The sequence below is a fragment of the Pongo abelii genome, chromosome 7, assembly GCF_028885655.2.
Source record: "Pongo abelii isolate AG06213 chromosome 7, NHGRI_mPonAbe1-v2.0_pri, whole genome shotgun sequence".
Lineage (NCBI taxonomy): Eukaryota > Metazoa > Chordata > Mammalia > Primates > Hominidae > Pongo > Pongo abelii.
Genome location: NC_071992.2, coordinates 139695138 through 139718985, shown reverse-complemented (window position 1 = coordinate 139718985; position 23848 = coordinate 139695138). Strand labels below are relative to the sequence as shown.

General features: G+C 38.9%; 1 protein-coding gene across 4 annotated transcripts in view; it reads left to right on the top strand.

Moving 5' to 3' along the window:
* ATAD2 (ATPase family AAA domain containing 2) overlaps window positions 1-23848 on the top strand; it is a 121025-nt gene that overhangs the window by 24944 nt on the left and 72233 nt on the right. For 3 of the 4 annotated variants that reach the window (XM_063726333.1, XM_054560981.2, XM_024250666.3), the window contains 7 exons: window positions 10645-10793; window positions 18569-18618; window positions 19411-19576; window positions 19908-20010; window positions 20259-20346; window positions 21211-21420; window positions 22058-22175. In XM_063726333.1, the coding sequence (XP_063582403.1) occupies window positions 10645-10793; window positions 18569-18618; window positions 19411-19576; window positions 19908-20010; window positions 20259-20346; window positions 21211-21420; window positions 22058-22175 (884 nt within the window). 4 annotated transcript variants of the gene reach the window in all.

Genomic DNA, 23848 nt, shown 5'->3' with positions numbered 1-23848 from the left:
AGATTTGTGTTTTTGTTTTTTCCTGACTTGTATGGGTTCCCTGAATATTGTGGTGGTGGTAGTCTAAGTTTCTTTCTTGTTGTTTTTTTAAAACTTTTATTTTCATCCTACCAACTTTATGACTTTGGATATCTTTTCTGTAGTTTCTTTTTCTTCCAGAATCAGAGTAGCCATTGTCTATTTCTGTACTTTCTTTGTTTTCTAAGGTCTGAGGTTTTTTGGTTTCTGTAAATTTAGGGTTGTTTCTCATGTTGAAGAGTCACTTAAGGATGGATAGTAGGGTGTTTTTTTTAAACTGATGATGATCGTACATTACTTTTGGTTTTTTTTTTTTTTCTTTTGAGACTGTGTTTTGCTTTTGTTGCCCAGGCTGGAATGCAGTGGCGCAATCTCTGCTCACTGCAACCTCTGCCTCGTGGATTCAAGCAATTCTCCTTCCTCAGCCTCCGGAGTAGCTGTAAGCGCCTCCCAATTACAGGCGCCTGCCACCATGCCCAGCTAATTTTTGTATTTTTTAGTAGAGACAGGGTATCAAACTCCTGACCTCAGGTGATCCACCTGCCTCGGCCTCCCAAAGTCTGGAATTACAGGCGTGAGCCACTGCGCCCAGCCTACTTTTGGGTTGTTTACCTACATTTTTATTTTTCCGTGTGTTAGGTAAAATAGAACATTCTGCAGTATGTAGAAGGTACTGTTTTAAAAATTGTATGTTTATTTGAAAGTCTGGAAAGATACTCAAAACTCAACACCAATACGTGTAACATACAGGAGATTTTAAAAACTTAAAGCATAACACAGTACAGAAACATGAAAAGTATACAGCTTAATGAAGTATCACAAAGCATAGATAGGGAGCTTTTGGGTGTGGCAGTGAATGGTGTTCCCTGGAATTGTGTGACATGGCAGTTCTGTATTCAGTCATAAGCAAGAAGAGGCCCTTGATTTTAGGTTTAGAAGTTGCAGCTTTATTTGGGAGACAGTGAAGAGCTAGAACAAGGATCTGATGAGACAGTGTTTAGGATGGATTATAGTTAACAAATCTAGAGCTAAGAAGACCAGTTAAAAGATTATAATGGTAGGCTGGGTGCGGTGGCTTATGCCTGTAATCCTAGCACTTTGTTCGGGAGGCCGAGGCGGGCATATCACCTGAGATCAGGAGTTCAAGACCAGCCTAGCCAACATGGTGAAATCCCGTCTCTACTAAAAATACAAAACTTAGCCGGATGTGGTGGTGTGCACCTGTAATCCAAGCTGCCTGGGAGGCTGAGGCAGGAGAATTGCTTGAACCCTGGAGGCGGAGGTTGCAGTGAGCGGAGATTGCGCCATTGCACTCCAGCCTGGGCAAGAGAGCGAGACTGTCTTAAAAAAAAAAAAAAAAAAAAAACTTATAACAGTAATAGCTACCACTTATATAGCAGTTGCTATGTACCAGGCATAGTACTTGATAAGACACATATATTTCTCCTGTTTATTAACTATTATTATTCTCATTACTAGATTCTTAGTCTCTAGTATCCATATACTAAGTATTCTAGATTCCTAGATCCTTAGAGTTTAAATTAAGGTGGTATTAGTAGGAATGGAGAAAAATGTCAAATAATACAGCACAGGATCTGAGAGTTGTTTGAACACAGGGAGGGAAGACAGTGTTGTTTCCAGCTAAAGAAGTGAGCAGTAGACCATTGGGAGTTCTGTTTTTGTTTTGTTTTTGAGACGGAGTCTTGCTCTGTCGCCCAGGCTGAAGTGCAATGGCGCGATCTGGGCTCACTGCAAGCTCCTCCTCCCGGGTTCACGCCATTCTCCTGCCTCAGCCTCCTGAGTAGCTGGGACTACAGGCGCCCGCCACCACGCCTGGCTAAGTTTTTGTATTTTTAGTAGAGACTGGGTTTTCACCGTGATAGCCAGGATGGTCTCTATCTCCCAACTTTGTGATCTGCCCACCTTGGCCTCCCAAAGTGCTGGGATTACAGATGTGAGCCACCGCGCCTGGCCGACCATTGGGAGTTTTATGCCAGAATTGCTAAGAGGTTGGGACTGCTTATCCTTGAGGATGAATAAAAAACAGCAAAGCACAGGCCGGGCGCGGTGGTTCACGCCTGTAATCCCAGCACTTTGGGAGGCCAAGGCGGGCGGATCGGGAGGTCAGGAGATCAAGACCATCCTGGCTAACAAGGTGAAAACCCAGTCTCTACTAAAAATACAAAAAAAAATTAGTTGGGTGTGGTGGCAGGCTCCTGTAATCCTAGCTACTTGGGAGGCCCTGGCAGGAGAATGGCGTGAACCCGGGAGGCAGAGCTTGCAGTGAGCCAAGATCGCGCCACTGCACTTCAGCCTGGGCGACAGGGCGAGACTCTGTCTCAAAAAAAAAAAAGAGAGAAGAAAACAGCAAAGCACAAAAAGAATTAAGGAGGACTGAAGCAATGCCTATATTTTAAAGGTGAGAAGTTGAATCATGGAACCAAGAGTATTAAGTAAACCAAGGGATCGAAGCATTTTAAGAAAGTAGTAGCCAGGCACAGTGGCTCACACTTCTAATCCCAGCACTTTGGGAGGCCAAGGTGGGAGGATCGCCTGAAGCCAGAAGTTGGAGACCAGCCTGAGCAGCATAGTGAGACCCCCCCCGCCCCACCATCTCTAAAATAAAAAATAAAAATTGGCTGGGCATGGTGGCTCACACCTGTAATCCCAGCACTTTAGGAGGCTGAGGCAGGTGGATAACTTGAGCCCAGGAGTTCAAGACCAGCCTGGGCAATGTGGTGAAACCCTGTCTCTACAAAAACCAGCTGGGTGTGGTGGCGCCTGCCTATAGTCCCAGCTACTCAGGAGGCTGAGAGAGAGAATCGCTTGAACCCAGGAGGCAGAGGTTGCAGTGAGCTGAGATCGTGCTGCTGCACTCACTGCACCCCAGCCTGGGTGACAGAGCAAGACTCCGTCTCAAAATAATAAAGTAAAATAAGATAAAATACGTAATCAGTAGCCAGGCGTGGTGGCACGTGCCTGTAGCCCCAGCTACTACTGGGGAGGCTGAGGCAGGAGGATCTCTTGAGCTCAGGAAGTTGAGGCTGCAGTAAGCCATGATTGTGCCACTGTACTCCAGCCTGGGTGACGGAGCAAGACCCTATCTCTAAAAATAAATAAAGAAGGTAGTGATCAGTTCTGTAGAAGTCAGTGACATAGAGAAAAGACTATTGGATTTAGCTATTGGGAGACAGTTGTGAATGTACTGAATGAGCTGTAGAGGTAGAAACTAAATTGGAGTTTACCGAGTAGATGGTGAGGTGATTTAAACTCATGTTTAAAGACAAAGCTAAGGAAGGATATCACAACTATAGTGATATAACATGTATATCGTGTATTAGAATATACTGCTGTTTAAGTTTTCAAGGAGCCCTACATTGGTGTTGAGTACATCCTATTTCAACCTTATTTATTGATATTTGAATTGACTCAAACAACTGACCTCCCCTCTAAACATACTTTTTAAAAAATGAATTTAAAGCTTGAATAAGCTTGGCCTTCTGTGAAAAATAACGTAGAATATTTTTATTATGCAACTGTGTCTTTATTTTATTGCTGCTTTTTCTCTGTGTTAACTTACTGATTCTGCAAGGTTGTGAGGGACTTAAAATTTAACAAAATACTAACATTTCCTCTCTTAAAACTTCACTTTTAAAGAACTATAAGTGCTCTCAATATTTAAGTAGATTTTAGCCAAAGAATAAATGAGAATATTACATCTCTAGGTTAAAATTTCAGATTAAGTTTGTTTTCTCCTGGTTTTTTACTTTTTAGGAATTTTTTTCTGGTAATACATGTGAAAATGTGAAAAATAGAAAGTGAAAGTCCCCATCTCTGTCATCCACTGTTAATTACTGTTAACAGTGTTGAACTTACCTCTTGGGAATTAGATGACTTCGATTTAATACCTGTGCTGGTCTTCCTTAGGAAATAAGATATACACAAGATAATTCATCTAGAGATATTTATAACATCAGAAAAAATTGCAGGCAACCTAAATATAATACATTCAGCAATTTGTTAAATAGATTCATGTAATGGCTGAAATACTATTCATTCATTAAATTTTTAGAGTAATATTTAATGAGATGAAAAAATGTTGATATTACTAGAAAAAACTTATAAAACATATATAGTATTATCTCAGTTTTAAAATCATGTAAATATGTTTGCATAGGAAAAAAATGGTTTTTGCACCAAGAGATTAAAAGAGGTTGTCTGTGGGTGGCTGAAATTAAGGGTGACATTTTCATTTTTCCAGTTGTAATGGGCATGTATTGCTTTTATTTTTTATATTGCTTTAGTTAGAACTGTTTTTGAAAGATGCATTTAAAAATTTTTTGTGTATGCTCTATATAGAGGACTCCCAAATATATATATATATATTTTTTTCTTTTGCCCACGTTGTTGAGTCTTTCTTGCTGCCTAGTGCTTATTTGGAGAGAATGACAAGCCATTCACTATGCAAATCAAAGATTCTCTTATACCACTTATAAGATTGTCTTCCAAGTTTCTTAGGAAATGTTTTTTCCTAGTATTGTCCCCACCCACCCCTTTTCTTGTTTTGTAAGGAAACAAAATCTTTTTTTATCCTCAGGAATATGGTAGCATTTATTTTCTTTTTTAATATACCAAAATATACATAACATAAAATTGACCATTTTAACCATTTTTAAGCTTATAGTTCGTTAAGTACATTCACATTGTTCTGCACCATCATCACCATTCATCTCCAGAATTTTTTCATCTTCCAGAATTGAAACTCTGTACCCATTAAACACTTACTCCCAGTTCCTCTCTCCTCCTAGTCCCTGGCAACCAATATTCTACTTTTTGTCTCTGAATGTGACTGTTCTCTGAATCTCATATCCCTAGACTAATCATATTTGTCTTTTATGACTTGCTTATTTCACTTAGAATATCTTCAGAGTTCATCCATATTGTAGCATGTGTTAAAATTTCCTTTTCCAAACAAAAAGGAATAATATTGTATGTACCACGTTTTATTTGTCCATTCATCTGTCAGTGGACACTTGGGTTGCTTCCCCTTTTGGGAATTGAATAATGCTGCTATGAATATGAGTGTACAAATATTTGTGCAAGTCCCTGCATTTGCTTCTTTGGGTATATACCCAAAAGTGGAATTGCTGGATCATAGAGAAATTTTGTATTTAACTTTTTGAGGAATTGCCTTACTATCTTATGTTACCACCAGCAACACACAAGGATTCCAGTTTCTCTACATCCTCACCAACAATTGCTATTTTCTCCTTTTTTTTTTGGTCAATAGCCATCCTAATGTGTGTGAAGTGTTATCTCTGGTTTTGATTTGCGTTTCTCTAATGACTAGTGATGTTGAGCATCTTTTCATGTGTTTATTGGCTATTTGTCTATCTTTGGAGAAATCTCTATTGACATCTTTTGCTTATTTTTTAATTGGTTTGCTTGTTTTGCAAAGGAGTTCTTTAAATATTCTGGAGCAGCTCTGTGTGTGTGTGTATGTATATATAAAACCCTATATACCTTATCAGTATGTATATATAAAACCTTATATACCTTATCAGTATATGATTTGCAGATTTTTTTCCTATTCTGTAGGTTGCCTTTTCACTCTGTTGATAGTGTTCTTTGTGCATAAAAGGTACTCATTTTGATGAGGTCTAACTTACATATTTTTATTTTGTTGTCTGTGCTTTTGGTATCATCCAAGAAATCATTGCCAAATCCAATGCTGTTTTCTCCTAAGAGTTCCTGAATTGTGTTTTAGTTCTTTATTCTCTCAGTTTTAAGTTATCATCTCAACTTCCCCCTCATTTATTTCTTTCAAAGGATGTAATTTCTGTCATCTTTTGATGTTGACATTAAAAAGAATAAAACTATTATGTCAGACTTTACGTGTATCCACTGCAGTCGAAAAACCAGTTATGTTTTGAAACATTTAAAAATAATAACATGAGCAAACTCTTAGCAAACAAAGTTTACCTTGATTCTTTTTTTTCTCTCTTTTAATTTGCATTTTCAGTCCACTTAACCCACTGCATTTTATGGTGATGTGAAATTTTTTTCTATACAAGCCGTTTATTTGAAATGTCTACTATATGTAAGACAGTCAGTGTTAGCATGCTCATCAATAACAGTAGAAAAATAGAACCAGTGGAAACCTCTGTATAGCTGTAATGGTACTCAAAAGAGAATTGTATCCTTTTAAAATGTTTTACACAGGTGAATTCAAGTTTGGAGGTACCTAAATAAAAATACTACATATTTCTTTAAAAACTTTTATATACAATTAAAGTATAAACAAGTTGTACAAAGTACTGGTTATGCAGGTTGTAGACAACACTTGAATAGGACATGAAATCAGGTTAAGAAAAATTTCTGAGCCTTAGAGGGCTTCTGAGTGCCAAGAAATAAAATGTTTGTGGGTAGAGTTGTTAGAATTAATGCTCTGTCAATCAAAACAAGAACATTATCTACTTGGCTTTGAAATGATAAAACTTAGAAAGTAAGATTTTAAAAAATTGTTTCGCTAATCTTTGTATTGTTCCAATTTTGTGAGCAAGAAAAGATTTTATGAGATCTCACGTGGTTGAAGTTCCCTTACCCACCCAATTAGTTCATGTATCTGTGGATGTATCGTAGTTATTGCTAAAGACAGTGTTCTCTTGAAAATGCCTTGCATGGGCCTGGCACATGAGTGCTTATTACATACTCTTGCTTTCTTGCCTCTGGGTTGGGGAGGCACTGCACTGCAAAGGGAGCCCCTCCATTCTGAAGACATTGCTAGGGGAGAGTCTGGACTTCTACCTGTGACCAGAGTGAAGGGAAAATTCTTGCCTTGTCAGAGATGGATCAATGACCATGAAAAATCTACCCTGTGATCTTTTTCAGTCTAAGCATTAAAAGCTCCTAAAGCAAAACAAACAAAAAATCAAGACTGTGTTTTTGTGTATCAGTTCCCTTGTTTTTATAAATGTAAGTATTGTTCATATAAATAAGTAGACAGTAAAAAGGAGTTACGCTTAGCAGTGCCACTCAGTTTTTTTGTTATACATCAAAAATCACTTGCCAAAAATGATTTTTAATGTTCTTTTAGCTTTATTAGGTCTCCTTTCAATTTTATTGAAAGCAGAGAATTGAAAACCACCTAATAAGGGAAAGTATCTGTTGCCTTTCTTTAGTCATTCAATTTCTTTTTTTCTTTTTCTTTTTTTTTTTTTTTTATTTTGAGACGGAGTCTCGCTCTGTCACCAGGCCGTAGTGCAGTGGCATGATCTCAGCTCACTACAACCTCTGCCTCCCAGGTTCGAGCAATTCTCCTGCCTCAGCCTCCCAAGTAGCTGGGATTACAGGCGCATGCTACCACACCCAGCTAATTTTTGTATTTTTAGTGTAGACGTGATTTCACTACGTTAGCCACAATGGTCTCTATCTCTTGACCTTATGATCCCCCCGCCTCAGCCTCCCAAAGTGCTGGGATTACAGGCGTGAGCCACCACGCCTGGCCTAGTCATTCAATTTCTTTTTTTTTCTTTTTCTTTTTTTTTTTTTTTGAGACTGAGTTTCACTCTTATTGCCCAGGCTGGAGTGCAATGGCGCAATCCTGGCTCACCGCAACCTCCACCTCCTGGGTTCTAGTGCTTCTCCTGCCTCAGCCTCCTGAGTAGCTGGGATTACAGGCATGCGCCACCTCGCCCGGCTTATTTTTTGTATTTTTAATAGAAACAGGTTTTCTCCATGTTGGTCAGGCTGGTCTCAACCTCCCAAATTCAGGTGATCCGCCAGCTTCAGCCTCCCAAAGTGCTGGGATTACAGGCATGAGCCACCATGCCCAGCTGTCATTCAATTTCTTAACACCTATACCAGTGTTTTTCTTTGGCTTTATGAAAGTTTTTAATACCTTGAAGTGTCTGCAATAGTGAAATTCAGAATGGGTGAGAGATAGAACTTTATTTTATTTTATTTTATTTATTTTTAAAATTATATTTTAAGTTCTGGGATACATGTGCAGAACGTGCAGGTTTGTTACATAGGTATATATGTGCCATGGTGGTTTGCTGTACCCATCAACCTATCATCTACGTTAGGTATTTCTGCTAATGCTATCCCTCCTCATGCCCCCCACTCCCCGAAAGGCCCCAGTGTATGGTGTTCCCATCTCTGTGTCCATGTGTTCTCACTGTTCAACTCCCACTTATGAGTGAGAACGTGCAGTGTTTGGTTTTCTGTTCCTGTGTTAGTTTGCTGAGAATGATGGCTTCCCAGCTTCATCCATGTCCCAGCAAAGGACATGAACTCATCCTTTTTATGGCTGCGTAGTATTTCCATGGTATATATGTGCCACATTTTCTTTATCCAGTCTGTCATTGATGGGCATTTGGGTTGGTTCCAAGTCTTTGTTATTGTGAATAGTGCTGCAGTGAACATGCGTGTGCATGTGTTTTTATAGTAGAATGATTTATAATCCCTTGGGTATATACCCAATAATGGGATTGCTGGGTCAAATGGTATTTCTGGTTCTAGATCCTTGAGGAATCGCCACACTGTCTTCCACAATGGTTGAACTAACTTACACTCCTACCAACTGTGTAAAATTGTGCCTATTTCTCCACCTCCTCTCCAGCATCTGTTGTTTCTCGACTTTTTAATGATCACCATTCTAACTGGTGTGAGCTGGTATCTCATTGTGGTTTTAGAACTTTCTTTTTTAAAATGGAGAAGGGCAAATGAATGGGATGCCTTGTGCCTTTTCAGGCTGATCAGTTTTAAGAAAAAGTACATATGAAAGTTGATAATTTGGAAATAGATTCCCTTTAAATATTCCTTGGAAAATGGAAGTCTTATACACTACACTGATCTAAGATGTAAACATTTGTCTTAAAAATAATACACCACCCAAGGTGTAAGTATTCTTTTTTCAAACATCCTCAAATATAGGTACATTGATAAAGTTGGTGACAAATCATACACATCATTTAATATTTTTGAAGTACCTGTCTAATTTTTACACAAATTATTGTGGTATAAATATCCTTTTTATTGTGAACCAACCAAATATTTTGCTCAAATCAAAAATAAATGCCCTGATAAAACAACATTTGACAATAGAGTAAAGCCAGCCTGGGATGTGATCCAAGGACTCAAATATTTGGTGTTTTTTTCCTAAAGCACTGCCTGTTTTTCTAAACTGATCAGTTTTCAGAGTAGTAGGGCATAGAATTATAGAGTTGTTAGGAACCTTTGACTTTGATTTCCATCTTTGGTTTGTTTGTTTGTTTGTGATGGAGTCTTGCTCTGTCGCCCAGGCTGGAGTGCAGTGGCACGATCTCTGCTCACTGCAACCTCCGCCTCCTGGGTTCAAGCGATTCTCCTGCCTCAGCCTCCCAAGTAACTGGGATTACATGCACGCGCCACCAGGCCCAGCTCATTTTTGTATTTTAGTAGAGATGGGGTTTCAAAATGTTGGCCATGGCCAGGCTGGTCTCAAACTCATGACCTCAAGTGATCCACCCACCTCGACCTCCCAAAGTGCTGGGATTACAGGCATGAGCAACCACGCTTGGCCCTATCTTTTTTTGTTTGTTTTGTTTTGTTTGTATTTTAGATACCTTTGACTTCTAATGTGAAAATACTCTATATGATCTCAGAGCGGTGTATGAACTTTGGAATACTTTATGACAGAACCTCTAGCTCATAAAGCAGCCCATTAACTTAGCCTCTAGTCTATTTATTGTACTAAAATGAAGTTACATAAAGCTGTATGGTTTTTACAACAGATTAACATACTTAAACAGTTTTGTTTTGTGGCAGGGTCTCACTCTGTTGCCCAGGCTGGAGTGCAGTGGTGCGATCACAGGTCACTGCAACCTCCACCTCCCAGGCTCAAATCATCCTCCCACTTCAGCCTACCAAGTAACTGGGACCACAGGTGTGCTCCACCATGCCTGGCTAATTTTTTTGCAATTTTAGTAGAGATGGGGTTTTGCCACGTTGCCCATGTTGTTCTGGAACTTGTGAGCTCAAAGCCATCCACCTGCCTAGGTCTCCCAAAATGCTAGGATTGCAGGCATGAGCCACCATGCCCGGCCCCTAAACAGTTTTTTAATTCAACTGTTGCATTGTGTGTGTTAAACTGGGCAAAATATACAGTAATAACTCTTTTTCATTGTTCAAGCCAAAATTATAATTCTGATGGACCAGTTATTTTGAGGTTGCTGCTGGTGGTTTGTTGACAGTATTTTGGTGAGTCTGTATCTTTCTTAGGTCTTTCTAACTTCTATAGCCTTAAAATAAATGAGTACCTACTATAATAAACTATTACAACTTTTTGTCAGTGGTGGAAAACTTCACTGTCTAGACTACTTTTTATAAAGTGGTTGTGAACTACTTGTTATGAAGTATAAACCAGTAAATCTTATATTAGCTGCTTCATAGACATTGCTGATACTTGTTTATCATGAAATGGTTATTCTAGATACTAACTTGTAGTTTCTTGGGGAGATGCAAAATGATTCTGCACAAAAAGCAGTTTTTACTAACTTGTAATCAGAGAATACTCTTTGGAGGAATTTAAATTGGGAGTTTTGTAAAGAAAAACTTAGATGGCTTTCTTAATTTTTCTTAAAGGATGGGTCATCAGTTAAGGAAGTTGAAACCTACCACCAGACACGTGCTTTAAGATCTTTGAGAAAAGATGCACAGAATTCTTCAGATTCTAGTTTTGAGAAGAATGTGGAAATAACGGAGCAACTTGCTAATGGCAGGCATTTTACAAGGTAATACAAAATGGTTGAACACTAATTCAAAATAGTTTTAAGGCAGTAATTTAGGATTTGCTTTAATTTTTGAAGTGTATTTTTGACTGGTCATCAAGGTTCCAGGGCTATAAAATGTAGTTTATTTGAAAATAAATGATCACAAGTGAGTATTACTAAATTAAAAATCAATATGTGGCCGGGCACAGTGGCTCACACCTGTAATCCCAGCACTTTGGGAGGCCGAGGCAGGCAGATCACCTGAGGTCAGTAGTTCGAGACCAGCCTGACCAACATGGAGAAACCCCGTCTCTACTAAAAATACAAAAAATTAGCCAGGAGTAGTGGCGGGCGTCTGTAGTCCCAGCTACTTGAGAGGCTGAGGCAGGAGATGGCGTGAACCCAGGAGGCGGAGCTTGCAGTGAGCTGAGATCGTGCCACTGCACTTCAGCCTGGGCGACAGAGCGAGACTCTGTCTCAAAAAAAAAAAAAAAAATACAAAATTAGCCGGGCGTGGTGGCGCATGCCTGTAATCCGAGGTACTCAGGAGGCTGAGGGAGGATAATCACTTGAACCCGGGAGGTGGAGGTTGCAGTGAGCGGAGATCATGCCATTGCATTCCAGCCTGGGCAACAAGAGCGAAACTCAGTCTCAAAAAATAATAATAATAATAATAATAATAATAATAATACGTGGCCGGGCGCAGTGGCTCACACCTGTAATCCCAGCACTTTGGGAGACCGAGGCAGGCAGATCACGAGGTCAGGAGTTTGAGACCAGCCGGGGCCAATATGGTGAAACCCCATCTCTACTAAAAATAAAATTTAAAAAATTAGCTGGGCATGGTGGCGTGCACCTGAGGTCCCAGCTACTCGGGAGGCTGAGGCAGAAGAATCTCTTGAACCCGGGAGGCAGAGATTGCAGTGAGCCAAGATCGTGCCACTGTACTCTAGCCTGGGTGACAAAGCAAGACTCCATCTCCAAAAAAAAAAAAAAAAAATTAATATGTACACATTCATGCTTTTATTATTCAAAGATGATATCTGTGATACATATGAGTACGGCTAACAAGGTTAGCTGACGTAGGATCTGTTCTCAGGTATTTGAGTATCTAAAGAGACCTTTTGTGACTATAACTTAGCTTGTGGTTTATGGCTCCACTTCATAGTCTATAAAAAGCCTTCATTCATTGTAGTTCTGTTTCTGATTGCTTGCTATAAAGTTTTTTATCAATTCTGAGTCATTTATGAATTTCTATGTGTTGGTGTATTTCTAAAGCAGTCTGTACGTACGGTTTTTTTGGTTTTGTTTTTAGAAGAGGTGGCATGAAACCCATTTTAAACTCAAGAAATCAATTTTAATGGATTAGGTAGTTTGGCTAAATTCATGGAACTGGAATATCTTTGGTTCAGGGCGAAAAGCCCCAATTAGAGTAAAATTTGTTTGATGAAATAATTGTTTTGGCTGGGCACCGTGGCTCACACCTGTAATCCTACCACTTTGGGAGGCCAAGGCAGAAGGATCACTTCAGTCTGGGAGTTTGATACCAGCCTAGGCAACATAACGAGACCCTATCTCTACAAAAAATAAAAATAAAAAAATTATCTGGGCATGGTGGCGCACACCTGTAGTCCCAGCTACTGTGGAGGCTGAGGCAGGAGGATCACTTGAGCTGGGGAGATGAAGGCTACAGTGAGCTATAATCATGCCACTGAGAGTGAGACCCTGTTTCAAAAAAAAGAATCATTTTTATATTACTTCTTCTCATAAATAAACAATTTGTAGTGACTTAGAAGACTGAAATCCTCCTGCTCTTAAATGGAATTTCGATTCTTTTTTTTGTTTGTTTGTTTGTTTGTTTGTTGTTGTTGTTGTTGTTGAGATAGTCTTGGTCTGTTGCCCATGCTGGAATGCAATGGCATGATCTCAGCTTACTGCAACCTCCGCCTCCCAGGTTCAAGCGATCCTCCTGCCTCAGCCCACCTAGTAACTGGGATTATAGGCACGCGCCACTATGCCCAGCTAATTTTTGTATTTTTAGTAGAGATGAGGTTTCGCCATGTTGGCCAGGCTGGTCTCGAACTCTTGACCTCAGGTGATCCACCCACCTCAGCCTCCCAAAGTGCTGGGATTACAGGTGTGAGCTACTGCGCTGGCCTAGAATTTTGATTCTCTTATTTTGTATACCATATTTTCTAGATAAGCAAGATTATGCCCTTTTCAGTTTTTAATTTTTTTCTCAGCTATTTCATCATTCTTTTAATACATATTTTTTAATTTGCATCTTATCCATTATTTATGGAGTGTTTTATATTGTATTTTGTGAAATCCATAGTATCAGCAATTACATGACAGTGTTTATGGTACACTAAAAAAGAAAAAACACTGACAGTAAACTGTGAGGTGCCATCAGTAAGACACATTCCAATTTCAGAGATGTTAAAACGGGGAGAAACGTACAACTTTTAGAATCGATGAAGTACAATATAAACCAGCCCGATATTTCTGAAATTTGAAGTCTTAAGGTTTATTCTTCTGGGGTGAGGTAGTGGTCCATTAACTGTCTCTGAGCACTTAAAATTGTTTTTGATGATCTGAAGAAAAAAATAAACATTTTAGGCCCCCTAAATTGTTACCTTATAGAGAATTGCCATAAAATTTGAGGCCATACATTTGTGTTTACAGTTGAATTGGCATCAAGTAGTACTACTTTAGTTATCTTAGATTAGTGAGATAAGAACAGAATCAGACCTGAATGCATAAATGATGCGTCTGCTTCTGTATGAAAGGCAATATGATGTGGTAGCATGACATACTATTTAAATGAATGTTTGGCACATTTCCAATAAAGAGAAGTGGATGAGTTGCCCCATCATGGTACACAGCAGTATATATAGCAAATATGATACACAACATGCCAAACTCGAGAGAAACTGATAGCAGTCAATACCACATTCATACACCAAATGGTTATTTCATTTTAGCAAAACCCCTTATTACATTAATATTTATTGATGGTTTTATAGTTTTATTTGTATAAAATTTATAGATGAACTTCTATTTAGTTTGGTTTACATAGTCATACAAAAAAATTAATGTTGGAAGTCCTGTTTTTACCTTTAAAAGGATCTGTACATTATTCAAGTTTATAAAACATTGTTTGGCTTTATGTTAGAAAGGTCTTAAGAGAGATAATAAATGCTTTCGATCTGGATTTAAAGAGGAATGACTTGGTATTTTTAATTAGATTACTTCTAAAATATATTGAATTTCTATCCTTTTTATTAATTCTTTTTTTCTTTTTGAGAATATTGCCTTGGTCATGTAGTGGCATGATCATGGCTCACAGTAGCCTCAACCCCCCAGGCTCAAGTGATCCAGTGGTCCTCCCACCTCAGCCTCCCAAGTAGCTGGGACTACAAGTTTGCACCACCACACCTGGCTCTTTTTTTTTTTTTTTTTGAGACAGAGTCTCACTCTTTTTGCCCAGGCTGGAGTGCAGTGGCGCCATCTTGGCTCACTGAAACCTCCGCCCCCTGGCTTCAAGTGATTCTCCTGCCTCAGCCTCTGAGTAGCTGGGATTACAGGCATGCCTTACCACACCCAGCTAATTTTTGTATTTTTAGGAGAGATAGGATTTCACCATGTTAGCCAGACTGGTGTAGAACTCCTGACCTCAAATGATCTGCCTGCCTTGGCCTCCCAAAGTGCTGGGATTACAGGCGTGAGCCACCACGCCCTGCCTCGTTGTTAAATTTTTTGTAAAGATGGAGTCTCACCATGTTACCCAGGCTTGTCTTGAACTTTTTTGGACTCAAGCAATCCCCCTGCCTCAGCCTCCCAAAGTGCTGGGATTACAGGTGCTAGCCACTGTGCCTGGCCATATTAATTATTTCTTAATAACAGCTTTATTGAGATATAATTTATACACCATACAATTCACAATTCTAAAGTGTACAATTCCATGGTTTTAGTGTGTGTATGTGTGTGTGTGTGTGTGTATGTATTTTTTTTGGGATGGAGTCTCGCTTTGTTGACCAGACTGGAGTGCAGTCTTGGCTCGCTGCAACCTCTGCCTCCCAGGTGCAAGCAGTTCTAACTCAGCCTCCCGAGTAGCTGGGATTACAGTCATGTGCCACCATGCCCAGCTTTTTTTTTTTTAGACAGAGTTTTGCTCTTGTCACCCAGGCTGGAGTGCAATGGCACAATCTTGGCTCACTGCAACCTCCGCCTCCCAGGTCCAAGAGATTCTCCTCCCCCAGCCTCCCGAGTAGCTGGGATTACAGGCGACCACCACCACATCCAGCTAATTTTTCTATTTTTAGTAGAGACAGAGTTAGACCATGTTGGTCAGGCTGGTCTCGAACTCCTGACCTCAGGCGATCTGCCCGTCTAGGCCTCCCAAAGTGTTGGGATTAGAGGCATGAGCTACTGCACCCAGCCTAATTTTTTTTTTTTTTTTTTTTGAGATGGAATCTTGCTCTGTCGCCCAGGCTGGAATGCAGTGGCTCAATCTCGGCTCACTGCCACCTCCGCCTTCCAGGTTCAAGCAGTTTTCTGCCTCAGCCTCCCGAGTAGCTGGGATTACAGGTGCCCGCCACCATGCCCGACCAATTTTTGTATTTTCAGTAGAGACAGGGTTTCACCATCTTGGCCAGGCTGGTCTTGAACTCTTGACCTTGTGATCCACCCGTCTGAGCCTCCCAAAGTGCTGGGATTACAGGCATGAGCCACTGTGCCCAGCCACTAATTTTTGTATTTTTAGTAGATACGGAGTTTCACCATGTTGGCCAGGCTGGTCTTGAACTCCTGACCTGAGGTGGTTCACCGGTCTTGACCTCCCAAAATGCTGGAATTACAGGCATGAGCCACTGCGGCCGGCTCAGTACTTCTTATTGTTGAATAAGAATCAATTGTATTAATATACCATGTTTTGTTTATTCATTCATTGGTTGGTGAGCATTTGGATTGTCTACTTTTTGGCCATTATGAATAATGATATGAATGTAGGTATACACATTTTTATGTGGAGGTAGGTGTCAGTTCTTTTGGGTATACACCTGGCAGTGGAATTGCTGACTCAAATAGTAACACTAACATTTTGAGGAAGTAGCATACTTTTCCAAAACATTTACAGCATTTTACATTCCTACCACCAACGTATGAGGGTCTCTACATCCTCACCAACACTTGTCATAGTCTGCCTTTTTGGTGTTCGCCATTTTAACAGGTGTGAAGTATCTCACTGTGGTACTGATTTACCTTTCCCTGATGGCTAATAATGTTGAGCATCGTTTTATGTGCTTATTGGCCATTCGTATGTCTTCTGTCAAGAAGATTTCCTGTACAAAAATCCTCTCCCTACATTCAGGTGATTATTACAAATAGTGATGATTATTTTACATAATGGTAACATCAGTATCTGTTTGCATAAGGCTTATATAAAAGAGCCTACCGTATTTCTGAGTCCTTTTTCATATACTTTTCCTGTTTCTTTTTCACTGTTGTCAGCCTGCCTGACTATAGAAATCTCTTTATTTCCTTCCTTTCCATTCTTTTTTTTTACTCTTTGTTTTCAATCTACTTGAGGCTCAAAGACCAGAGGATCAAGATTGTTAGAAAAAGACAGAAAGATATGAGTAACTGTGTCATGAGGGCAGGATCTACATACTTACTTACTTGATCCTGGGGTTCTTAACTAGGGTCCAGTGATTAGGTATAGTCTTCGCAGAGGGTACACAAAACCTCTGAAGTAGTGTTTAAACTTGTGTATACCGTAGCTTTCATCAGATTTGCAGCGGTTGACAAAGTCCAGCTGCATATTTTTGTAAATAGTTTCCTTGGAACACTGCCATGCCCCTTCATTTTGTATGTGGCTCCTTTCACCCTATAATGTTAGGTAGCTGTGACAGAGGAGACTGTATGGTTTACAAGCTTAAAATATTTAGTGCATAGCAATTGAAGGAAAAGTTTACCAACCCTTGAAAGGTTGCTTTCCTCCTGCAGGCAAAAAGAAGGCAGTAGGGGTGAGTGGTTCAGAAAAATAGTGCTTTAGTCATTCTGTTTCTAGCATCTGAAAGGGGCCTGGTTTATAAAATGTATAGACCTACATGGTGTGAAGGGAGGAGCCTTTGAAGAAACTACGCCTTTACCTGTAGATGGACTACTCAAAAGTTTGTTTGTTTGTTTGTTTTTGAGATGGACCCTGTGCTCTGTCACCCAGGCTGGAATGTAGTGGTGCAATCTAGGCTCACTGCAGCCACTGCCTCCCAGGTTCAAGTGATTCTCCTGCCTCAGGCTCTTGAGTAGGTGGGACTACAGGCACCTGACTGGTTTTGTTTTTTGTGTTTTTTTTTTTAACTAGAGATGGGGTTTCACCATGTTGGCCAGGCTGGTCTTGAACTCTTGGCCTCCCAAAGTGCTGGGATTACAGGCATGAGCCACTGTGCCCAGCCAAAAGTTTTTATTTTCTTCTTAATTCTTACCTGTCTTCCAAGAGAGATGAGGAATTAATGATGACTTACTTTGTTAACGAGAATATATAAGTTAACTCATCTGGGAAAGATGGTTTTATTTTACATTAAGTTGTAATATTTGAAATTCCACATATAAACCAGCCCACTTGCAAATGGCTTGATACATAGGTTGATTAACAGATGCAGCCTAAGGATGGAAAATTGAGTCACTAAAAACGAATTAATGGCACATACTGTTTTGCCTAGTAGATTTTTTTTTTTTTTCTTTTTTTGAGGCGGGGTGTCACTCTGTTGCCCAGGCTGGAGTGCAGTGGCACGATCTCGACTCACTGCAAGCTCCGCCTCCTGGGTTCACGCCATTTTCCTGCCTCAGCCTCCTGAGTAGCTGGGACTGCAGGCACCTGCTACCACGACCGGCTAATTTTTTTGTATTTTTAGTAGAGACGGGGTTTCATCCTGTTAGCCAGGATGGTCTCGATTTCCTGACCTTGTGATCCACCCGTCTCAGCCTCCCAAAGTGCTGAGATTATAGGTGTGAACTACCGTGCCTGGCCTGTTTTTTTCAGTATATTTTCAGTTCTTAGGTATCTTAGTATTTGTTCTCCAGGCTGATTTAACTTTTTGTCTTGTTTGTAGTATTATGGAATATAAGAAATACAGTTATGTCAGTTATAGCCAGGTATGGTGGCTCATGCCTGTAATCCTAGCACTTTGAGAGGCTAAGGTGGGAGAACTGCTTGAGGCCAGGAGTTCAAGACCAACCTGGACAAAAAAGCGAGACCACCCCCCATCTCTACAAAAAATGTTGAAAGTTAGTGGCCGGGCACGGTGGCTCAAGCCTGTAATCCCAGCACTTTGGGAGGCCGAGGCAGGCGGATCACGAGGTCAGGAGATCGAGACCATCTTGGCTAACACGGTGAAACCCCATCTCTACTAAAAATACAAAAAATTAGCCAGGCGAGGTGGCGGGAGCCTGTAGTCCCAACTACTCAGGAGGCTGAGGCAGGAGAGTGGCGTGAACCCGGGAGGCGGAGCTTGCAGTGAGCCGAGATCGCGCCATTGCACTCCAGCCTGGGTGACAGAGCAACACTCCGTCTCAAAAAAAAGAAAAAAAGTTAGTTGGATGTAGTGAGGTGTGTAGTTCTACCTACCGGGGAGGCTGAGGTGGGAGGTATTGCTTGAGCCCAGCAATTTGAGGCCGTAGTGAGTCATGATTGTGCCACTGCACTCCTGTTGGACGACAGAGTGCGATCCCATCTAAATAAATAAAAATAAAGTTATGTCAATTATTTTGAATTAATCTAATTTTTTAAAATATAGGCAGTTGGCCAGACAGCAGGCTGATAAAAAAAAAGAAGAGCGCAGAGAAGGTAAGTACTGTTAAAGGCATTTCACATCTTAAAATGTTTACAGATTTACAGGTTTCTTGAGATACATACAACAAATTTTACATGTTTAAAGTATATAATTTGTTAGGTTTTAACATAAGTATATGCCATGAAGCCATCACTACAGTAAGATAGTGAAGGTAGTTATTACCCCCAAAAACTTCCCCGGGCCCTTTTATAATTCCTGCTGGCTCTTCTAGCTTCTCTCCTCACTCTTTGACACTACTCCCCACCAGATTCCTGAGCAAATAATTTCATTGGAACATAGCCATGACCATTCATTTTAGAATCTGTTCTCTGTTATTATGGCTTAGTTTGTATTATCTAGAGTTTTATGTAAATGGAATCATACAGTATTTATTCTTTGTTTGGCTTCTTGCACTCATCATAATTGCTTTGAGAATCCATGTGGTCACTTTTTTGTTACTGAGTAGTATTCCATTATATGGATATACCACAATTTATCTCTTCACCTTTTGATGGACTTGGGTTGTTTCTGGTTTGGGGCTATCACAAAGCTGCTTTGAACATTCATGTACAAGTCTTTGTGTTACATATCTTTCCTCTTTTCCTGGGAGTAGGTGGACTCAATCTTATGGTAGGTGTATGTTTTAACTTTATTTTTGTTTTCTAATGTTTTTAAGAAAGCTAAGTTTAAGATACTGTAATTTTGTTACATGGAAGTATAGCTTTTCAATTGTTCATTTTAGAATTGTTTTATAAATACTATTACTTCAAATGTTTCTATTTATTTTTATGTATGCATTTGTGAAGACAAAGTGATTCCAGTTACTCGGTCACTGAGGGCTAGAAACATCGTTCAAAGTACAGAACACTTACATGAAGATAATGGTGATGTTGAAGTGCGTCGAAGTTGTAGGATTAGAAGTCGTTATAGTGGTGTAAACCAGTCCATGCTGTTTGACAAACTTATAACTAAGTAAGTAAAAATTCCTTAGATCAAGATGATTTATCTGTCAGAGACTTTTTGTTGGGGAGGAATCATGGATTTCAACCAGCCCAAACATTTAATGCATTCTACTACATAAAGCATAGAGGAGAATGATTATCAGAGGTCTTTGTGACAATTCTGTATATGTCTCTATTCTTGGAAAGAAATTTTAAAATATTTTTATACAAATAAATCAATGCTTCTTATAAAAATATTTAAAACCCTAGTGCCAAAAGATTGCAATGGAAGAAAAATAAAGTTTTTAAAATTCTGCTACTCTTTTACAATTTTCACTTATATTTATATCTTTTTTTTAAAGCACTGCTGAAGCTGTACTTCAAAAAATGGATGACATGAAGAAGATGCGTAGACAGCGAATGAGAGAACTTGAAGACTTGGGAGTGTTTAATGAAACAGAAGAAGTAAATATATTCTTCCATTAAGGGAATGATTTAATAATATCCAGTTTAATTTTTTTTGTAGTACCTAATCCATTTTTGGTTAAACATCACTTTTTCCAGCATTTATTTGATCAGTCATTAGTTACTGCTGGAAATGTAAGAGTTTATGGCTGTAAATATCTTCATTTTAAACAAGATTGGAGGATCCAACTTAATTTTTTTAATAAATAGATTCCAAATGTTAATGGCTTTTATTTAAACATTTTTAGAGCAATCTTAATATGTACACAAGAGGAAAACAGAAAGATATTCAAAGAACTGATGAAGAAACAACTGATAATCAAGAAGGCAGTGTGGGTTAGTCTCTTCTCTTGTTCTGTCTTCTGGGATTGAATTTAAGAACTTTTTATTTAGTAGAAAATAGCCTTTTTATTTAGAAGGTGTGACATTTATGATAGTTTGTGAGAGAGCAGAGGATTGGTAACTTAAAAGTGGGGACGGGGAGAGCTTAAAAGGATAGTATGTTTTGTTTGGGAAAGTAACTGAAATCAACAATCTAAAGCCAATAATATTGGTCTGTTTATGTAATACATCCGCTATGGACAACACACTATATCTTTTTTAATTTAAAGGTGATTAAAATTATGTTTTGCTATTCCATTTAGGACTTATTACCATAATCTATTAGAACTTATCTTAAGTGAAAATCAGTTTTCTGAAATGCATTTTAAATGTTTGGTGAGCATGTTTTACCATAATCATAAGTAGATTGAGTTATGCAGCATGTAACTCCATGACAGCCAGATGGGCTGGGTGAAATGTCAAACTTAAGTTTAGAAAGCAAAAGCTTAATGAGGAAATTTGAAAACTTGTCAAAAAGTTATGTTAACTTGGAAGCTTAAGTTTAGTCACCTACATTAATGAAATTCATAGAAAGACTATAAATTTTAGTTTGGTGCTTGCTTAACAGTAGCCTTCAAACTTCTTTCTCTGCTTCCTTTTTTCCTTCCTTGCATTTTTCTACAGTTTTTTAATGTTGGAAAAGAATTACAGATTCTTCCCATGAACAATCTAGGAGTAGATAAGTTTGTTTGTTGTTTTTTTTTTTAGGAATAGATAAGTTTTTAAAAGGGTGGATCTTTCTCTCCCAACTCACCTATGTTAAAAATTGTTAACATTTTGCTGAGTATCCTTCTGGAAGTAAGTATCTCTTAATTGTAGAGTCATCTGAAGAGGGTGAAGACCAAGAACATGAAGATGATGGTGAAGATGAAGATGATGAAGATGAAGATGATGATGATGATGATGATGATGATGATGATGATGATGATGAAGATGATGAAGATGAAGAAGATGGAGAAGAAGATAATCAGAAGCGATATTATCTTAGACAGAGAAAAGCTACTGTTTACTATCAGGCTCCATTGGAAAGTAAGTGCTATACATACTCTTTCCAGGAGATGTAATTATATTAGCTTTATATTCCTGTTTCTCCTCTGTTATTCTTGTCTTTTTGGTATTTTTCATATTTTCATTTTGTTGAATACGCATTACTGTTGTCTTTACCTATCTTAAGTTTGTAACAAATAATTTCTCTGAAGAAAGTTAAATGTTTGCCTTGACCAAAGCAAATAATTGGGCTATTTTTGAATTTTATATCTGTCTTTATTTTAGTTTGCACAGCTTTCTACTTAATTTATTTTGTCAGTTTGTTTAGAGATAGGACTTCTTTTGATTTATGTTAATATTATACCACAGTACTTGTGAGCATTAACATACAAGGCTGATAATCACCTGTTACACATCTCTACAGTCACGATGGTTGTTTACGGCCTGTGTGTGTTTTGGTTGGTTGGTATCTGTGCTGTACATGTTATCAGCTGCAACCCTCTGGACATAAATGACTTAAAATATGAACAGCAAAATATTCCATAGTAGATATTTACTAGTACTTCATGGAAGGCAATAAGCACCTTTGTAAGTATTTAGATGAAGAGCAAAATTATCTTCATACATATTTATACGCCATATATATATATACATATATATATATATTTCTTTTTTTTAGAACCTCGTCACCAGAGAAAGCCCAACATATTTTATAGTGGCCCAGCTTCTCCTGCAAGACCAAGATACCGATTATCTTCCGCAGGACCAAGAAGTCCTTACTGTAAACGAATGAACAGGTTTGGTTCTGATATAGTGATTGATTTATGACAACATAATTGTTTTTGTGTTAGGGCTGGACTCTAGACTTTCAGGATTGGGTGTATTAGGATAAAATTCTAGAATTGTGTATTTGGGAGAGCTTAGTTTCTATGCCTTTAGTAGTCTAATCCCCAGTACCACTGACTAGTTTTTGCTTTTGCTTCCACTAATAGGAAGTGTTAGTAACTACCATAGTAAGGTAGTTTATTCCATTTTCTCACACTTTAATAATAGAGCAACCTTAGACTCAGGGTTTACTTTAGTCCTGGCTCTGTGTTAAGCATTTTACTTAGATTGTTTCATTTAATCTTCACATTAAGTTAGAATATAGGTTTAGTCTTTTCTTTGCATACTATCACAGATGCATTTTCCTACCATGTCAGATGTTCTAAGCTACATGGCCTCTAGACTTTTCATGACTCTGTTTATCTTTTTCTGGATCCATTTTATAATTTGTTCCTCTTCTGTTGTAGGAAACATTTGTTTTCTTTGACTATTCAATATTTGTGGATTTCTTTTCCTTCTACATCCCAACAGTTGTTGCTTGTTGGTCAAATTTAAGTCCAAAGAGATAATTCTTCTATTTTTATTTTATTTATTTATTTTGGGGGAGGTGGGGGCGGAGCGGAGTCTTGCTGTGTTCACCAGGCCGGAGTGCAGTGGCACGATCTTGGCTTATTGCAACCTCTGCCTCCTGGGTTCAAGCGATTCTCCTGCTTCAGCCTCCCAAATAGCTGGGACTACAGGTACCTGCCACTACACCCAGCTGATTTTTGTATTTTTAGTAGAGACGGGTTTTCACCACATTGGCCAGGCTGGTCTCAAACTCTTGACCTCAAATGATCCACCCACCTCAGCTTCCCAAAGTGCTGGGATTACAGGTGTGAGCCACCACACCCGGTCAAAGAGATAATTCTTGATACTTCCTCATCAATGCATTGGAATAATTTGGTAGTTCATGAATGAGAGAGAAGACTAAGAAACCAGGAAAAAAATTTTATTTGTATGGGAAATGGTACTTTTTTCCCTTAATATTAGAATTTTCTCAGAAGTAAGACCAAAGCCTTAGGATATTTCAATTATTTGAACAGTTCTTGTAAGTTTTCTCCTAAAACAGACCATCTGATCATGTTTTGGTCATGGAAGGCAGCACCTTTATAAGAGCTGAAAGTTAATTTCTTTTAGGAAAAATAAAAAATACTATTTGTATCCCTAGGTCTTTTCATTTCATTGTAAGAATCACAAGTGTACATCTAGATTTCTTATTTCATCATCCTATTTCACATGACCAGGGTCCAGAAAGATGGAGGATCGGGAAGACAAACTCAGTCTCTCAGGGCTTCTCAAGATTAATTGCACTTGAAAGGAGGCTGCACGTCAGTATTCTCACAGGCCCCTTAGAATGTAAAGACCTCTATTTTGGTGGTGAAATGTAATGATCTTCAGAAAAGGAGAGGAAGGTATAGTGTTCCCTAGAATCCCCACCACCACCAGGCACAGGACCAAGGCACTGTTATGGTTACCTAACTCAAGGAGTGGATCTCTGTTTGATCCAGCAGTACTAAGAGGGTGGCAGCTACTTTGGGATCTTATTTCTTCTCCTGTTTTGTTTTGTTTTGTTTTGTTTAAGAGGAAATCTCACTCTCTCGCC